The 19,835-nt window shown below is 46.1% G+C and overlaps 1 protein-coding gene across 5 annotated transcripts in view; it reads right to left on the bottom strand.

Moving 5' to 3' along the window:
• LOC125764981 (nuclear receptor subfamily 2 group F member 1-B) overlaps positions 1-16,980 on the bottom strand; it is a 71,485-nt gene extending 54,505 nt beyond the window's left edge. For 4 of the 5 annotated variants that reach the window (XM_049429779.1, XM_049429781.1, XM_049429777.1 and 1 more), the window contains exon 1: positions 16,243-16,980. In XM_049429779.1, coding sequence (XP_049285736.1) covers positions 16,243-16,834 — 592 coding nt within the window. In that variant the 5' untranslated portion in view covers positions 16,835-16,980. Of the gene's footprint in view, positions 1-10,591; positions 12,054-16,242 lie in introns of those variants that run through there. The other variant, XM_049429782.1, reaches the window with a different exon arrangement.
• Between the last annotated feature and the right edge of the window lie 2,855 nt (positions 16,981-19,835).

The raw sequence follows: 19,835 nt of genomic DNA, 5'->3' as shown, positions 1-19,835 counted from the left end.
CCTTACCCTTAATATAACGCGCAGGGCGGCGTAAGCTTTTACCCTTTTTTCGTGGAAAGATTAATTAGTTTAACCTCCCTGTCGGCGTAATTAGCTGAAGTGACCGCGGTCGCTCACTTACCCGGTGCCGTCCCTTTTGCGGTATCAGTGAGCGTCGATCTTTGGCGGCGAAAGTTGCCGGCTTTTTAGGCACAAGAAGACCGGGGTTCTCGATAATGACTCGATAGGCTTTCCATGCTCTTGCTCCGTAGCGTTGGTTGGGAACATTTTAATCATCCATCAAGCCAACCAACCAACTGGTTCGGTTGCGAACTTGCCAACCTTTGTGGTCTCCTGCCGTTGAGAATGAGAGCAATTTGCAATACTGTTTCCTTAAGGCTTGTTTTTTTTATGTTGCTCCTCTTGTCCTTTAATCTCGGTGTGTAATGTCACATAAGTACGGATTCCTTAAGGAGTTCCAGCGAACCAAAAAGAAACGTGCACACGCACCATGGTGTCTATTCTTGGTGACAGCACCAAAAAATAAAGGGGCCGATCCTGATAAACTGTCAAACAATCGGCATCGGTTCACCGGTAACAACGGCTCCTGGTGGAGTCAACGGGAAGCCAATGGGAAGGCGTAACGGTAACATTGTAACCAAATCGCTCCAGGGTGGGTCCTATTAATTAGGAACAATTTCAATCGGTATCCTTGCTCGCTTTTGCTCCGCTCGAGGGCAATGTCGGCTATTTTGTTCAAATGTTGCGAATGTATCGGCCCGACCCATACCAACGCATTTGGACTCCTGCTGACGGGAAAGAATTGCGTGCATTACGGATAGAAAATGTCGGGGACGATTGCTATTTCTCCCCGGTGTTGTGCTCTCTAGGGTTGTTTTTATGTTTCATTCTTTACGTCAAACCTCAACAAAAAAAATGTTCCAAAAGACCTAACAATGATGGGTGGATGTTGTTGGTTCAAATATGAAGACACTTTTTTTTCGCTTTCACGCTCTTGTTATAATAGACGAATTGCATTCCGGGGTGCATTTGAATGTGGCACAAAACAATGCTTCGATGTTTCTTCTACGTCTAACCAGAGAACCATTGTTTGCCCCTGAACACAGTGCGTACATGTTTGAGATGGAGCATCATGATGTGGTCATTTAGTAGAAAGAAAAAGTTATGCTTTAGTTAAGCTGGGACTGAAGCACAAGAATATATAGCTACGATAGATGCGCTCCGAAAGGAAATGACGGTTTCACATTCATTTACATAACACTTGGTTGCTGAACGGGCACAAGAGTGCGCTCGGTGATGCATTTTGTTAGCTAGAAAGCAAAGAAGATAAAGCGAAAAGAGCGCTGGTTTTTTGCGTTCTATGCTGTTCTATGCTTAGAATATATTGCAAACCGTAAAACCGAAACAGCCCGGCTGGGAAAGATCGTAAAAACGGAAAGTTTCATTTCGACAGATTGATTTGCGGAGAAGCATAAATTTCTCTTCCGGCGGTTGCATTGGCAGTCGTGTCTAATTGACACTCACCTTACGAAACCTGGTCGTTGGACGACTCGTTTCGGCTACACCAATCCGCAAAAAGACGAATGCATCGTAAAACCGTTTCCCAAGTGGCAGTGGTTCCGTCCCTGCTTTGGAAAAATCGGAAAACCCACCCAGAAGCAAAAAAGCGTTGGCCCAAGCGTGGTAGAAAATCTGGTACGAGACTTCGAAGACAATTGTTTCCGATTCGGTACGGTGTTGTGATCGCGGTTTGGTTAAAATGGGTGATAAATTGAGTTATAACAACTCACTGCGGCAGTACCGGGAGCCTTCGCGCGGTTGTCGTGCTTTGGAGGGGTTTTTTTGCGTCCAGATGTCCAGATGGATGTGTCCCTTACGGGGAGAACTCAGTTTTTATGCACTTTTATGCACGAACTTTAACAATATGAATTTCAATTTTCAACCGCAAAACCGCCACCAAAGGATCAATCAGAAGGATCGGTACGGTCGTCCGTTCGCCGGGGAGTTTGTGAAGGCTATAAATCAAAGCTCATTCCTATGCATGCCGAATGGAGAAAAACAATAAAATTGACGTTAAGCATAAACACCACACAGTGCGACCCGGTGCGGGAGTGATGGTTACAAAGCCTGGTAATGGGATATTAACGGATCCTCTCACTACTTCTACTTCAGCTCCGTTAACGTAAATTAGCGAGCGAAGAACGGGTTTGCCGATGCAGCAATCACGTGGTCAAGGCAAGGTTGGGAACGATCTGGTTCGTTCTCGGCCTCTCGGTACCGCTGCGGGACAAAAGCAGTTTCGCGCTTCCGAATATCGACGCACGTACCGACACAATCTGCATATAATAATCATAATAATATGTAATGATGAAGAGTGAAGAACCAGAACCAAAAGCCCCAGACAGCCGGACGACCGGACCACGTGGAATAGTAAAATCCCACCCGGTAGCATCGGTTCCCGGTGGGTTTTTGTATTGGGCAGCTATTGATGCAGCTGGAAGCTAAGCTTAGGATGAAGAAGAGAGTTTTGTTTTTAAATTACATCTCGCCTCCGTTGGGGTCACTTCATTATTGAACCGGCTCCAGTGCTGCCTGACCACTACCCTGGGAGGTCGCCGGAGAAGATCAAAAGCTTGCACAAAACCACCGAAAACTGGTGTGCTGTGCTCTCACCCGATTGAAGAACTGAATGTAGCAAATGTGTGAGGGAATTTGAAATTTAAATAACCGCGCGGAAGCGCCTACGTTGGGTCTCATTATTTATCTCATTATCGGGCGCTCGGATAGGAAAAAAAAACAGAAAGAAGTTGGAAAGGTACTCGAGGTAGGTCGGTTTGTTGTTTACGAGTCGCCTTGGATGCGTTCTTGGATAATTAGAGTGTGCAGCGTACTGTGGGCAGGTTGGTCCGTTGAAGATGCATCACTCATAATGCACACCTGTAATATGTGTAATGCAATCGAGACAGCAATGCCGATTATCGTAGGTACGGTTCGTTTGGCAGCCGTCACGTCCCGCAACCATCTCGGGTGGTCAATGCACCGGCGGTGCAGCGATGGGAATTGCTTAATTTAAGATTAACGCTCAATTTGTAGCACATTACATGTTGGGCTGTGTGGAAGTCGCGAACAATCTCTGTCGGAAGAGCTGTTTGATGTTGATGAGTTTTGAGGTAGAAATTTATTTAGCTTCCTTGAGGTTTCCGATACCAGAAACAATTTGGAATGTTTGTTTTATTCGTCCAATTCTTCGCACTAAACTCTGGGTGAATAAAACACATTTAAGAGATATGTTTGTTGTGTTCCTTCTTTCCACCTTAAAAAATCTCTTCGCAAAATCGCACGATTTCAGATGGTACGATTATGCTAACCAAAAAGAAAAAAAAACCCTGAAGCACTGGAGAACCATATCTAAATAGCAAACTTATGCAAAGACTAAGTTATACACACGGATTCGTTTCTCGCTTCGTACCATCCATCACGTCCCCGGAGGGGCAGAGAAATCGGGATAATTAAATTAAAAAATCCGACGATACACCTATTTATCTAGATCCGGGCGTAAGTGAATCTCCATTCCGTTCACCCACGAGAACGGTCCCGTACACAAGGGGGCCGAACAACAGAGGGCCCCCATTGCAATGTCCTGAGGCCAAACTGGGTGAGCATATTGCATACAGGGCCGTGTCGGTGTTTGGCCAGGCTCTTACCGCTCCAAGCGAGAGAGGGCGGATTGGATGCATAACGAGATAATTTTGTGGTTCGTTGGAAGATAATTGATTATGAACCCTTCGCCACCTTCTTGCGTTGGTGGTGTGCCCCGTTTGCATCGGCCGAAGAAGAATCGTGACAGTTTTTAGAAGGTAGAAAGAGGGGCGAAAAATAGTATCCTTTTAGAATACTCTGTTGTGCTTGGTGTGCCTTTACATCTGTAGTCTGCCCTACGGGAAAATGGATTTTTTTTGTAGTCAGTTTCAGAACTCACACGGCTACGGTACCAAAGGAGAAAAGGAACATATGATGTATGAATACATTATTCATAAACTATACAAGGAGTCGGTCACACATTGACGGTGTGTATGTGTCTGTAACTAGCTGCAGTCTCCAGTGGCCCCCGACGGCAAATCAACGACGGTGCTCCCCCGTTACCCTATCAATGTACGCGGGCATGAATGAGTCGTCAGGATTGGAAATTTGGCCAACGGCCAAAGGTTCGTATGGGTTACAGTTTCTCTACATTCCGCCTTTCGATATCTCCAATATCAAAACAGCCGGTCGGTTGGAAGGTGTCGCGTTTTATATCGCCCGAATGCTTAACAGGAAATAATTTTGCATAAATTTGCATGCACAATGGTTTTTCGAGATTTTTGTGTTTTTAGTTTACCGTCCAACGCCACCCCGTACGGTGGAAAGAGGCACGCTTTTGTGAGGTGCTGTGAGCGACTGGAAAGTAGCGGAATTGGAATAAAAACAGTTCTTACTTTACGACACATGGTCGATCACCGGTTTTGTCACTGTAGCGTATGACCGAGTGACGTACATGTAGGTTTAATTGAATTGCATTTGATTAAAAATCAGTGCCCGAAATTGAGCCCATAATTTAGCATCCGTTCCCCACACTGTTGTGTCTTTTTTTAATGTGCGGAAACATTTGTTTTAAATCATATTGCGATCATTTCATGATCATCAAATCCTGACGGTAACGTACCAACAATTTGTACCCCGGTTCTGCACCGATACAAAGCTGACAAACGGCAAGCGACATCACCTTTCGCCGTTGCGCGCCGTTCGTGTCGTTATCTGGTGGTGAAAATTTTCCCATCTTATAATTTTCCACTCATCGAAAGCAACCGAGAAACACGGGGCAAAACACTAAACTCGAGACCGTCCGTCAGCGAACGATCGATCATGGGCCGCTTATCCGGCGCAACCGGCCGGGAAAGTAAACACGATCATCCCAAAAAAAAGGCTCCATCCATCCCTGTGCCGGAGGAGTTTGAAAAGCAATTTCTTTACCCCACCGGTCGCGGGACGGAGCAGAAGCAGTAAATGCAACGAGCGGAGTGAGAAGATAAGCGACGCAGTGCAGTCGTGCAGCAGTTAATAAAAAGGGGCATATGAAATAATAAATTATTTTTCGATCGATGCGCCAAGATAAGACGATCGGGTCTTGCGTCGAGAAGATCGAATATGTGTGCGCGGATTGGGTCGCGCGCGCGCGCTCGCACACACGTCGATCCAGTGGAAGACTTTATGGCAGTGCAGGAAAGAGGAAGAAAAAAAAAACAAAACGAAACACATTGTGATTGTGCGCCCTTCTAGGGCCGTACTGCGATTTTATTTCCTTTCGTTCTTGAATCGTTGCGTTTAGTGCATCTTTTTTGGTGTTGTGTGTGTGCTTTTTTTGCAAAACCCTCTATCCAACCGCCATACAGTCAGTCCATTGCCAGTGTTTCATCCACCTACTCGAAATCATTTCATTAACCCTATTACCGGCGCTGTGTGTTTCGCTTTGCCTTAAAACATAATTAAACCGTTATCCGCACACGGTTCCTGGGAAGCGTGGAGTTGCGCCAAAGTCTGTGCAAAAACCGTGCGACACTGTGTACGGGGCAAGCGCGCAGCATGGGCGCGCAACGATCGCATCGAGATATTTCCTGTTTCAGCCTCCGACTGTTCCGCATCGATCGTTGGTAGGCTTCGTTCCAAGATGCATAAAGAATAAGATCACGACTTGCAGGTACTTATGAGTTTATTTCCTACGAAACTTCCCACCCCGAAACTCCCCGGGACCGGATTCGGACCGTTGCCCGAAATGCTTGACCAGGGAAGACGAATTTCGCATCGTACGATACCGAGAATGCACCGCTGGGGGTACCGCTTCTCTGCCGATATTCGGACGGGTAGCGAGATCCGTTCACGGTGACTTACCGGGCTATTATCTTCTCCAATTCCGACCGAGTCTCGACGGGAGCTTTGGTGCGGCAAAGCCGCCGTAGGGGCGAGTACGGCCTGTAGCAGTGTGTCCGTGGGGCAAACTTGCATCGCAACTCTGCCGTGTGCTCAACGGGCAACAAAATAATATTGAATTAAAATCGATTGCTAGAAAGAGTGAGTGTGTGTGCGCGCGCGCGCCATTCGGGCCACTTGTGGCCCTTTGGTAGAATCGAACGAGGGCGGAATTAAAATTGGAATCACTGAGTGCGGCTGGCCCACAGTTCCCAGGCTCTGGGGGTTTTGTGATTTTTTTGTTTTTTTGTAGTGTTCTCGTTCCTCTTACACGGTGGTTTTCGTGTGTCCGGTGTTTGTTGCAATTGCAAACACAGCGATAATTATCGAATTACGGAATGGGACTTTAAGTTCGAGTAGCCTTTGACCTTCGGAAGGAAAATGTGAACATTTGAGATTTGTTTAGCACCAGGGAGGAAAAACTAGAAAATTAACTAATTGCGGTCCGATTATTGTTGGTTATTTAATCTTCATGTAAATTAACCAAGGTTGCTATACTAAATCAATTGCTCATTTCTATTCTGTACATTGGGATATCTCATCCCCTAAAGAGTACGTAAAATGTATCATTTACTTTCCTTCGTTTCACGGTTTTGCTCACGTCCCGGTCGGTAAATCCAAACAGTTTGCTAATAAAACAATATCATCACCGTTAAAACTCATTGTTAATAAATCATCTTTGCTCGAGGATGGAACGGAACGGTCCGATCGTTCTCACCAGAAATAGTCCGCTTTTGTTGCTTCGAGCTCGTACGAAGCAGATAACTGCACACAACAAAAACTAACTCTGGACATCTACCAGCCAGGACCAGGACCAGAAATACCCCAATGAGCCTTTAAAAAGTTCATAAGTAAACATTGGTGCACCAGCAGAAGGAGGCAAAAGGAAGAACTTCACCCGAGATTTTTGCCCCCCTGGCGGAGGAAGTAAAACCCCGTCAACGTTCTACACCGCCTCTAAATATTGGGGAAAGTTTTTCATTAACCAAACGCCGGGCCAGATGGAAATGGAAGAAGCAAAAAATAGGGACGTAAATCATCCGACGGGTAAACAGTGTTGCAAACATACTACAATTAATACAGCGCCACGTTATGGTTCCATGGCCGATCCGGCGTTCGTTGTTCAATAACTCAACTAAAACTTTCCATCACTTTTAGAAACCGAACTCCATGTGGCAAAAACATCCGTGTGAATGGGTTTAAAATGTCGTCACTCGCAAAAGCCATCCGATGTTACTGTGGATAACGTGAGGAGTAGAGTTCCTTTTCGTCAGCGACCAGGTAAATCGTTTGTTGTTCAAGTGTCATCATTCGATGGAATTAACATCACTTGTTGTTTTCTTCTTGTTGTTTTGTAGCATACGAGTGGGTACCACAATGTTGCCACTCTTGTCGCGCGCGCGCGCGCATCGTCCGCTGGGATGCTAATCATGGGATCGAATCTTCAACACCATCTATGTGGCACCCGACGGCGAAGAGGGATGCGATGAGCTTGAGCGCGGTAAAGTGGAATAGTCGCGCAATAAAGACATCGCTAAAAATAGTGTGCCACTCGAAAAGCTCGAACATCGGGTTGATGGGGTTTTGTCGTGTTGGGAGGCGTTGTAAAAGTGAACCTTCGAGGAGGGAACAGCGGAGTGGTAGGAAGCTGATGTGCGTTGTCTTCGAGTCACAAAACGGTACCGTATCTAGCGTTGAATAAGCGCGCATGTCAGTCTGATTCAGCATACATAAAAAGGAGGCTTTAGGAGAGTGCATTGGGAAGCATTTGAGTTAATTAAAATCAATTTAAGAAACCGCGAACAACACCGAGCCCAACTTCGATTCGGGACCGGGCGAATGAAGCTTAATATGATTCAATTTGATTGGGAACTGATTGTGAGTTAAGAAATTTAAACAAACGTTACGTGGTTATGCTTTTAGAATTGTTTCCCTCTTCGTCAGTGCTTACGGCTCATTATAATTATCAGAAAACGATAAAAAAGAATCACGGAAAAGGCTTCACTATTTAGACGCTGATGATGATGGCAACTAATTATATTGATCGTTTTCATCATCATCATCATCTTCAAGATCTATAATAATCGGATCGCAAAAGGGTGATGGTGATGGGTTTGGTGTTTTATAAACATTCCCTTGATTTCTCACCGATCCAATCCATACCGGCACCGGCAGAGAGCCGCGTTCACATTATTAATAAGCGACGAAAGAAGACGGTCGCGAATGATCGGGTCTTTTGGTACCATGGTTGGAAGTGGTTCGTTCTGCGAGTAGTGTGGGTGGCTGATTGATCGAAACGATTGATCGCGGATCGCGACGAAAAGCCATAATAGACTCCGCATCACGCAAGAGTTGATGAATGTGGATGAACACTGAGAAGAATATATGTACATGTAGACACAAAAGAAGGGTAGGAGCTGTGAGGTAAGGCAAAACAATAACATTGCCCGGGAGAGGAAGCACGTTTAGGATAAAAGGGATAAACAGGGCGGGTGTGTGTGTGTGTGTGTGACCGCGTGCGTCAAAATCGACCTGACCCCCCTAACCAAAGTAGAAGAAGTCACAAACATGAAAAAAAGCCCCGGGATTTACTTATGCGTTCCTGTGTCCGTGGCTTTGAAAACAGAACTGTTGGTGGGTTAGTTGATCGCGGGCACGAGTAGGTCACGATTTTTGCTCACTTCATCATGGGCGCGCGCGCATTTTGTCCCGCTCGTCCCCATACAACGGTAAGCCATATCAAAACCGTCTTATCTCTCGCTTCTACCCCGATTCCCTTATTCCCATCGCTTTGTATCCAGCTGGATTAAAATCGAAAATCGATCGATCCCGGTTTTGGATAGTTCGCGGCGAGTGAGTTGGAAATTGTAGTCGCGTGAGTTTCCACCACCCGTTCCCCATCCATGGGGTTTCGTGCAGCATCCACTACAAACCCATCCTCTGCCACGATCATCTCGATTGAGGTTAATAGTTAATAAAAACCACCCCGTTTTTTCCCTGTTCTGGTCCTCGGCTCGTTTCGCTGCCTGACCCATGGCGACCCGGGTTGCACACCTCGTTCTGCACTGGCCGTTTGGAGATGACCCGGCCCAGAAGTACACGGTGAACCATTAAAGAGGGTGCACTGTACCGGCTCAGAGGTTTCAGCGTTGGGTTCCTCTACGGGTTCTTCACCTCCGTAAATGGAGCTCGGTTCGGTGGGGATCAAACCTCGGCTGCCAGCGTACCGGAGGACGGTATCGATTGTATTCGCAACAATGGCAATCAGTCCACATTAGGCAGGGTAAAGGATTGTGCGATGATTTCGTGACGAATTGTTCTTGTTCTCGAACCGGTCAGTAACGATGTGTTGATTTTAATTGGTACGGTGTGTTGTGCTATATGGTATTAAATCGCTTTTTTTTGTTCTTCTTTTTAGGAGTTCCGTATCCACCGGTAGGCGCTCCGTTTTGTGGAATTCCGTGGTGAAAACTACGCATTCTTCGTTAGCCCAGTTTTACCGACATTTCGGTAGGCGTCTGTGTAATCGATGCGACGCCAACCAATGCTCCGGATGAAAGCGAAAGAAACCGTCGCCCTAATAAAATGGTTGAGTAACTTCCGCAGAATGCCGGCGAGAACAAGAACGGGAAGCCGCCCTATCGTGCCGGCACGGTTTTACGGTCCGGTGGGAAGTTCTTGAGAAAAAAAATGCGAGCAACCTGACCGGTAAGCAACAGTGGACAGTTATGGGTAATTAGTCGAATTAGGGAAGCTTCTAACAGAATTCCTCCCTTCATCACGCGGTGGAAGTTACCAAGAAATTCTGGGATTTAGTGAAGCAATTCTCGAGAAGTTCGGAGCATTATCGTGATTGCACAATTTTCGCCACCCTAATGCTCACCTTCTTACGGAGAGGTGATTCATTTCGGTATCGGTAAAGATATCAACTCCAACGTGTGCGGCTTGCATAACATTCCGTGTATATCACCGGAAGAGTAACACATGTTGAAGAGTTAGCCGAGCGCGAATCAACAATCTCGTAACAGAATGATCAAAGCAAAACAAACGTCCTACGCCAAAGTGTGAAATTGCGTGCCCCCGGTTTAAGTCTATTTCGTGGGCGAGAAAATGATGCGATTACTTTGTAGTAATTAATTTCCGCTTTGAGCGGTAGCGATTGGCATCATAAAGTACAAAAACGGGAACTGGTCGAACAAAACAAGTGTGGATCCACCGGTGGATGAGATAATCGTAAGAATGTTTGGAAACGGCAACTCCCAACCGCAAACGAAGTTCCCTTCCAGATCCAGATTACCTACTGGAAAAGATTGCATGTTTGGAATAAATTTTCCGTTTTTCCTTCGCGCTAGTGTGCGAAACAAAAACAAGAGCATTATGCCGGTAAAGTTCGTTAGCCGCTGTGGATGAGACGGAGGATAGTCATATTTCACATCGTGAAGACATTGATGGCTCAATTCTTGGAACGAATTCTTGGTGTTGTTGTGCTTTTTGGTGTGTTGCTGATGCTCTTGAACAGTTCCGGCTGTCTAGGTTCTAAGTCACGGAAGCATTGGATGCACTTTTTTGCATGATTGTAATCGCCCACCTGTACACTGCAATTATGCACCGTTTGATGGAAGCTAAACCGTGCACCTTGAGATAGCGGGACAGAGTCACAACAAGCGCACACAAAAACTTCACTCGTAAACACACGATCAGCTGGTTGGGAGTGATGGCACAGTAAACCGTACCGACCATTGATGATGACTCCTCACGGTTAGCCAATGAGATAGTCACCTTGGCACACTAACGTTCATGAGACAATCCTTTCAGCTTTAACGATCTACTTCGGTAGAATGTTTTTTTTCACTCTTCTTTGTTATTGTTCTTTTAGTACACATAAAAAAAAGGAATCGAACCAACACTCTCGCCTAGTAACACTGGTACGGGGGGAGTTTCACCCCTAACACACAGCACCACCGTCCCGCCGGTAATGGCCAGACAGACTGAACCGAGTCGAAGACGCAATCGCAGAGGTGTATAAAGCAGAGTAAGAAGCACATCACATCGAGAGAAAAAAAAACCTCATAAATTGAACCGCGCACTGCTTATCGCAAAACACCCCAAAAAACACAGCCTCCATTCGGTTCTGATAGTGGCTGGATTCTGATGGTTGGAGGTTGAAAAAATCAAAACATTCTCCTGGCCGTCGTTGTGCACCATTTGACGCCATGCTGATTGTACGCGACTACCACTATTAACTGGCGCGATAGTGAACACACGGTACACGGCATCTTCACTGGAAATGAGCACACGTATGTTTGTAAACTGTCGTGACCACACAGACACACTCGCACCACGGAGACACCGTGAACCATATCCGGAATGTCCAGACACGACGCAGGCGCTTCTTATCAGTAGCAGCAACAGCAGCATGTAATATTGTGGTCGGGTTGCCGGCTGGCCAACGCTGGCACAGGATCGTCTTTTTCGATGAACGAATGGAAATGCCTTGATGTATCAAATCGGTCGTGCTTTTCTATCAATCAACTTTTATTAGCCCTTTTATGTGGATGTAACAACTGCAACAAATTTATGCAACTCAGGTTAGCAAACCTGCGTATCTAATCTGTTAATAGTAGGAACATTAACTTTAAAGCTCGCATTAATGTCATGTTCCACAAACATCGACATTTTGCGAATGTCCATCTGTGCAAAAGGGACACGTAACGTTGTACCTCTTTAAACGTAGAAGAGGGCCTCTCATAACTTACTTCATAAAAATAGACCCTTTGGTGCACATCGGCCTGTGCACCAGCGCATCGTACAGACAGTAAGCGTTACGTTCGGTGCCAAGGATTGGACACCATAAACGCGACAGCAAATACGCAATTGACCTTCTGACACATGCCGATGGTCACAAACACCCCTTGCTGCTCTTGCTCCGCCACAACGGATGGCGCCGTTTGTTGGGAAGGTTATTTTTTTCGCCTCCAACAATCGATCAACAAAAAGTGCAATCCCGGACACGTGTCGTGTAGCCCGTCACTTGCGGTCGGTGGAAGATAAGTATTTTTTAAAAATTATTTTACCTTTTCCCGCACCTTCGCGCTCGGTTCGTGTCACCGTTTGGGCCACAAAACCACATAGGCCGGGGGAACCGATTTTTATGGGCGATCGTGTTCGAGATGAAGGTATTAATAAATACGTCACTTTTGCTTGTGAAGCGGACAGTAAAATGTAAGCAAATGATGGTGACTTTATTGATTAGTTTTCCCTCCTCCTTTGGTTGTGCGTCATTTAGTAGTAAACAAAAGACACGACAACAACGAAAAAACCTCATCTGTGTGAACGATTATTAACGGTTGGGAGACAAGCATTTTAAACTCATGCAACAGTGAAAGGGGTGAAAAACGTTCCAACTTCCTCCCGCTTTGGTGTGGAAAAAGGAAAAAGAAAAGCATACAAACACAGAAAGGAAAAAAGAACACCACAAAACTAGTTGTAAAAACAGGTTAGCGCCAGCGAGATAACTAAATTGATTCTCCCGGTAGGCTCTTTTTACGATTAATTGACTGCAGTGCAGCTTGACATTTGACCAGAGCCGCACAAGGACGCACAAACCGAACCATCTGGAGGCAGAGTTACATGAAGCTGTGCCGGTGGCGGGGATCGGTAGAGATCATATCATCATCAATCGTGCGGATGATGCCTACTGGTTTTGTATGAGTGTGTGTTTTAATACTTGTTTTTTGTTTTTTCTTCCGTTTTACTTTATGTGATCCTTGCATGATTTTCTCTTCGTTATCCTTCTGGTGAAGCACCCCCCGCCCATATTCAAAGGATGTGTGTTTAGTTTTTGCCACAGTTATGAATGTTTTTTAAACACCAAATAGAGTTGTGGATTAGAACGAAGGAAAACCAGCAAAACCGGTTCACTTCCGTCGGCTTCACAAAAGGACGACGGTGCGCACCCTTCGGTTCCGTTTGTGTTGCCGAAATAGGTGTGAAGAAGCCCAGCCTCCAGTGGAGTTGGTGAGCCGACTTCCGGGTGATTTCGGTTCTGGCTCCAGTTACATAATGATAGCTAATATTAGTGTATCATATTTGCACAATCACCGAACCATCCCGACACAGTGACGCAATGTTTAGATTTAGATTAGCTTTGTCTTTTCTTCACCGTGGTACACAACCCAAGGGGAAAAAAATATAATAACATTGTGCAGACCCCAAACAACGTACGTTTCAATTCTCTTATCAAATGTTTTGTTTTCGAAGTTTTTGTTCATTCGCAGCCTATTGGCGCCATCGTTGGACACTGTTTTCCACCGTACTTGTTTCACTTTTTACCACAACTAGTTTGAAAATACATTCTACTTGCGCATTAAATTGTCGCTTCGTGTCTATTTTGTTTGACTTTTGACCGTTTTGTTCTTGTTCCTTTCGAATTACAAAGGTTAAAAGAAGAAAAAACCTGAACAAATGAAATGCAGTTACAATAAAGCTACTATACACAAATATAAAAAGGCGCACCGAGAGAGCCTCAAAGACATGGGGCCGTGTCAAATGTCAGCCTCCATTGTGAAGGGCGATCCGGGGTGGTGTTTGTGATTTACGTTGGTTTCACCACCACGGCCACCCAACCGTTTGATTATCAAATTTAATTGTGGATCTTGCGACAAATGATGGTGGGCAGTAATCAGGTCGCGAGTCTTTCTGTTGACACAGCGATTGTTTGGTTTCATAGCATTTTTTGTTGTATTACGATAATTGATTGGGAAATTATCCGTTAGGGGTTTCAGTTTGCCACCCCTAACACAAAGCTCCAATTTATTAGAAGAAGGTATTGGTATTGTTTTTGAAGCGCTTGTTTGCGCTTGTTTTGTGCGGAAATAATATTGCATTAGCCGTCTGTCGGTATGTATTGTCCCAACCCTGGTAAGCGACGTGTTATCCCCTTGAACAACTCATTTACATTCACCTTACGCAGCCTAGCCCATTAGCATGCAGAAACCCCGTTGGCCCATTGTGACCCCTTTTCATAATGTTATTCTTGACATTGCGTACACATTTGATACGTCCGTCCCGGTGAAGAACGCTTCCGAAACCATTCTCCACCATTCACCGAGAAGATCCTTATGAACTGCTCATCTCATTAGCGATGAAAACTGCAACTGGATATGTGGGATTCAAGCGAGGATATGTCTTCCATACTCGGCTGTCTCCTTACACACCGGTAAACCAGTGAAAGGCGTTGTTGTTTCGGATAGCTGTGATTAAATACCGATATCAATCAACTGAGGTGGAAAATTACTACCCCGGAACAGAGAAGGATATTCACAACCAGTCGAGGATGTTTTTTGGGGTTGGCGGAGTCTTTGAAATTACCATCCCCTAGAGTTCCTTGTTCCTTGGGATCTTCTTACTGAAGGATGGAAAAATGGGCAAACTATTTGCATACGCATATTTCACCCATAAATGCACAACAACAAGAGAAAAAAAAGGAATACACAGTTTTACATCTTGTTTTGCCATCGATTCCATGGTGCCCTCGAAGACGCTTCCTCAAGCAAGGACTTTTCTTACAAGTTCAAGATTTGTCGGATGAATTCCTTCGCTGGTAGAAAAATGTTTCACCATAAATAAAAAAGCAACGCAAAGCCTAAGAGAAATACCGACCCGGAAGATTCGGAAGCATGAAAACAATCTCCCTAATACTTGTCTCGTCTTCCCGCGCATAACGAAATAACACGAGGGTAGATAACGTGCACGGTACAAGAAATGGTATAAAGCTCATAAAAAACAATCTGTAACCATAAGTGAGGTCGGCAGAAAGAGTGCAGCAAAAGTAGCAACAACAACAAAAAAACACATTACAAGGAACCTTTTAAATAAAATCATAACAATTACCAAAGTGCAACAAGAGCACAGAAGGGGACTGAGCAACGGTATTTCTATTTTTTACCGTATTTTTTGTACATTCCTTTAAAAATAGTAAGGCAAAAGATAGAGAGAAAGATGGAAGGAAGAGATGGAAGCAACGTAACGGAAAGGGACCCCAGTCTGGGTTGGAAAACATAATAAAAATAATGTTAGAAGTCAATTGCTTGAGGAATATGCTTCCGAATATTGATCGTAACCTGCAGTGGGGAAAGTAAATTCTTGGTCCAGCTTGCGGCAATGCGAGAGAAGAAAAAGACAAGGAAATGGCAGCCAAAATCGTGAAAATAATCGACTACACTACACTGCTATTAAGAATCCATAAAAAAGGGAATATATGAAAAAAAGGGCACATCATTCTGCATTACCCTTTGCATCCTCCGGGCTGGGTACATGAGTTGAATGATGACTTTTTTATGCTTATTTGTTTTGATTAATTGTGTGTGTTCGAGCCTCTGGTGGGCACAACGTCTCAATTCGTTGTCGGTTCGAGTCTCGTTAAGCGAAAGAAGCGTGGAACTGTATGGAAATCCAGTAGCTTGTAGCTTTAAGAGCGAATGTCGATTGTCTCGGACTGTCGTGGACATCGTCGTCATCATCGTCTTCGTGGTTGTTGCTGAAGTTCGTGATGTTTCATGGTGCGGACAAGCGACGGAATATGTCCCACAATAATCATATTTTTATGAAGTCGAAAGCGCAGTTGAATGCATGAATGGTTTGCACAACTTCAAGGCGTAAAGAGACGCCGAGTGAAATGAAGTGAGGTGGTGACGTATGCACGAACCGAAGCAATTATGCTTTGTAACAGCATTTTGCACAAGGGGTGGTGAAGTGTGGGGGGGAGAACAGGGCAAGTCATAAAAGTTGTAAAACATACACACCGGAATGTATGGGGACTTGTTGAGAAATGGAAGGTTTTCTCACGGCCCAAGAGTCCCCGCGGGATGGTTCAGATGTTCCCACACGCAAACGAGCTGTTCCACAAATACTAGACGACAAGTTTTAAAGTTGGTTTGTGATTTTTAATGTCTTTTGCTTTACATTGATGTATTTCATTCTCAGCTTTGTATTCAGATAAGGGAACAGATGTCCAACAGATGATAAATAGTCTTTTAGGATTTTATTTTTTCAAAATAATTCACATTTGTCTCTCAATTGCATACATTTGGGCTGTGATCACAGATCAATCAATGATGGGCGAATCTTGATAATTGCACATTTCTCATACACTTTGCCTTCCGGATGGCATTAAATAATCTGTTTCACTTAACAAGTTTTGCATCTTTGCACGAAAATATCTTTTCCTCAGTCACTTACCTTCACACGTAAACTGTCCGTAATGTTTGCCGGAACTTTTATCACCACAGACGACACACTCGATGTTCTGGTTCTTCAGATCCTGCCCGTTCTGGGAGTTCATACTCTGCGAACCGGGCGTTGTGCTTTGCTGGAGCGACAGGAACTCTTTCTTCTCGATCACGTTGCCCTGCGTCACGGTTCCGCCGGCACCCGTCACCGACGGATGCTGACCGACGCTACCGATCGACGAGCCACCGGACGAGGAGGAAATAAAGTCCTTCTTATCCTGCGCTACACCGCCACCGCTCGACGATGACGAGGACGTTTGCATACCGGGCACTACCGAACCGGTCTGACCCTGGGGACCACCCTGACCGCCCAGCGTCGTAATATCGTCCCCGGCAGCCGATGCCGTGCTGGAGGCAACGGGCAGGTGTGTACCGGTGAGACTGCTCGGATCGCGCCAGGGACCGTGTGGTGGTGGCGGCACCAGAGCCATCCCCCGCGGGAAACCCAGCTCGAGGGCACCGATTTCCGAACCCTGGCCCCGCGGATTGTAGAAACCCGTCGCCGTCGAGGGCGACGGGCAGAGTACGCCACCGCCGTACATGCTGAGGGTGTTGTGTGCCAGAATATTGCTTCCGGTTTTGGCCCCACAGTCGGGGCCGACGCTATCGAGGAAAATTTTTCCCGCTTTTCCTACACCGGTGCCAAAGGGAAACTGGTTGGCCGGCGGGGGGGGGTTGGGCGCGGGGCGCGGGGCGAATGAATGTGGGCGGCGGGTGGAGGTTAGTTTTGCGTAGATCTGTTTATCGGAACTGGCGGGACACTAACATTAGCACAAACGCACACAAGTGCACACAGACACAGAGAAAGAGAGAGATGCACTAAATCTCACAGTGCACTATTCTCGCCTACGTTACACAATCACTTTGTTGTGGTTTGATTGCACGGCATTAGCACAACACCAATAAGATTGCTATCCTTTCCTGATCCTGTCATTTGCGATCGAGCATATATCGTGGATTGAACCAAGGGTGAATTTATGTGTTTTTACCCTTTTTCCTTCCTATTGGAAACCATTCACAACAGATTGTCAAAACACGTCTCCGGGTGGGTGGTACACAATTTGCTTCCCAACATCTCGATCATCACATCTCGATATTTTTTTTTCAACGATGAAAATCAACACACGAACTTCTTGGAGTTACTTTCTTTTTTCATAACAAAACACACCGAAACGCTTTGCACACACTGGCACACGCACCAACGAAAGGTTTAAACAACAATGGAAACGCAAGGGATGCAACAAAAGCACAATGTAATGCAAAAAACCGCATTACAACAAACACAAAAACAAAGCGCAAACCCTTAAGACGCAAACACGTGTGTTTAAATCGTTATCCTTTATCGAAGATACGCACCCGTGCACGATCGTCGCGTAGCAAAAAAAACGGTGTATGTGTGTGTTGGTTTTTCTTTTGTTTTATTCCGTTTGTAGAGAAAATGATGCCACGGCATGTGTGTGTGGTAACGTTAATTGAATCACTTTTCACCACTTGCCCGAACGCACCACACAAGCCTTTTTACGCACATGCACAGAAATCTAGCGCGCGCGGATATGCTCTCTGTTTGTGGCGGATCGTGAAATTTCTTCTTTCGGTTACAAAGCGCGCAACACGGCAGACACACGGCAGCCACGGAACGCACACGCCTGACCAGAAGGACTTCCCGAGTCGAACTTGATGCTTGGCGCGACCCGACCCGACCGCGATGATCAACCAGACGACCCCACCACATTGTCTACATCCGCCTGTCTCGCTTGCGGTTGCGTCTCGCTCACGCTGCCCGGCCGGTACGCGGCAGCCAACCGGATCGAACTGCTGGCTAGTGGCAGGGGAGGGTGCGCCGTCTGCTGAGTGTCGAGTGCTGCCGGCGCGACGGTGAGTTCAGCAAGTTCGCAACCCCCTAAAACCGACCGACAAGGGGTAGCGTTTCAACGGTACGACGTAACGTTTGCCCGCAAGGGGTGAAAGAGCAGTGCAGCAGTGTGTGCAGAGCGAGTGAGTGAGCACGCAAACGGACGGAACCACGCCCGTTAATAGCGTGCGGTGCGGTGTGCGAGCGAGATGACCGTGTGGTACCGCAACAGCGGATAAGATGCGCCCGTTCTCGCACATTTGTTGTTTCGCCCTGGGGTTTGCTACATTCCGACGGGGAAAAGCGTTCCGGTGCGTGGAGTGGGGATTGAATCGAACGGTTTGTGAGAAACAGAGCGAGCGAGCTGTATGGTGAGAGCAGGACAGCACGCGAAAGCGAGATGGAAAGCGGCGAAGGGCACAAATCGAATTAGATGTGAAAGCCACCCCGGGTTTTCCTTCGTCTCGGAATGGGGGGGGAACGTTTTTCCCTCCTCATTATGTTTTTCTTCTTCGGTGGAGCGTTATGCTCCGTGAGCTTTTTCCGAGAGTTCGTTTTTCCTACCAGCAATGCACTAGGGAGAAGGTGTGGGTTTGTGTGTCGGTGTACGTGTCCTGGCAAAGGCCGATGTTCTCTGGTCCTGGAGGTCCTCGGGGTCCAGCTTGGGGTTTGTGAACTTCCTCCCTTCGTTCGCTATCTCCTGGCGGGCTGTCCATCATGGCGCTGCTGGTCAACGATGGACGTGTCCGTGCTTATGCTATTCCACCTTCCACTCCTGACAGTCCCTCTCCCCATGTAGCATTTAAGCCCACGTTTTACTGTCCGTTGAGGAGCCATTTTTTTTTTATTTCACTCTCAACGACCGGACACGGAAATGGAAATCCTACCGGGACAGCAGTGTCCTCCTGGCAGGAACAGGAACCCCCCTGTTTTCACTGCACGAATGTGTTAGCATGTGTGATTTATTCGTTCAGTTCAGGGTGGTGGAGTTTTGGATTTAATTTTGACCATCCGTTGATGGCAGGTGATGGAATTTTTTGTTTTCCCGCCGGTTTTTTTTGTTGTGTTTTTCCTCCATTGGCGGGTGATGTTGCAGTGCACCCCGGTGGCCTTCTTCGATTATCCGGTCAACGATGTGCACGTCCCGTCGACATCGTCGTCCACCGTATTTGGGGAATTTGATTCGGTTTTGTTTTTATTCCTTTTCAACCCTTATAGCAATGATGATCGTGATGATGATGATGATGCACCATTTAAACTTGTTTCTACAAACATACACACACATACATGTAGACAGTTGGAACAGGACGGATTTTCCCTGTGGAATGGAAAAAGCGCTCGGTGTGTTTTTACGGTTTTGTTTGCAATTCCCTAACGTTTCCGTTTCGCAAACGAGTGAAGAGAGATTATCCGTTGACCGGGCAACCGAGTGTTTTATGGCAATGGGAAACAACACGCTGTACAACACTGGAAGGACGGGGAGAAAAAAAATGGAAATTTTGACCAAAAATTTGGCGCCATTTGTGTGATCCAGTTTTTGAAAAGCCGGAAGGCTTGTCTGTTTTATTCTCCATTTTTTTTTGTGGTTAGTTTTGCCGGTATGATTTCATTTTTGTTTCGAAGATTTAGGATATATAGGTCTAGGATTTATCAGATCCCATTTGGTCGGGTGCGTTTTTGACCATCAGTAT

The sequence above is a fragment of the Anopheles funestus genome, chromosome 2RL (assembly GCF_943734845.2).
Source record: "Anopheles funestus chromosome 2RL, idAnoFuneDA-416_04, whole genome shotgun sequence".
In the NCBI taxonomy this organism is placed as follows: domain Eukaryota; kingdom Metazoa; phylum Arthropoda; class Insecta; order Diptera; family Culicidae; genus Anopheles; species Anopheles funestus.
Note: the sequence above shows the minus strand (reverse complement) of the source record. Positions and strands in the feature narration are given on the sequence as shown.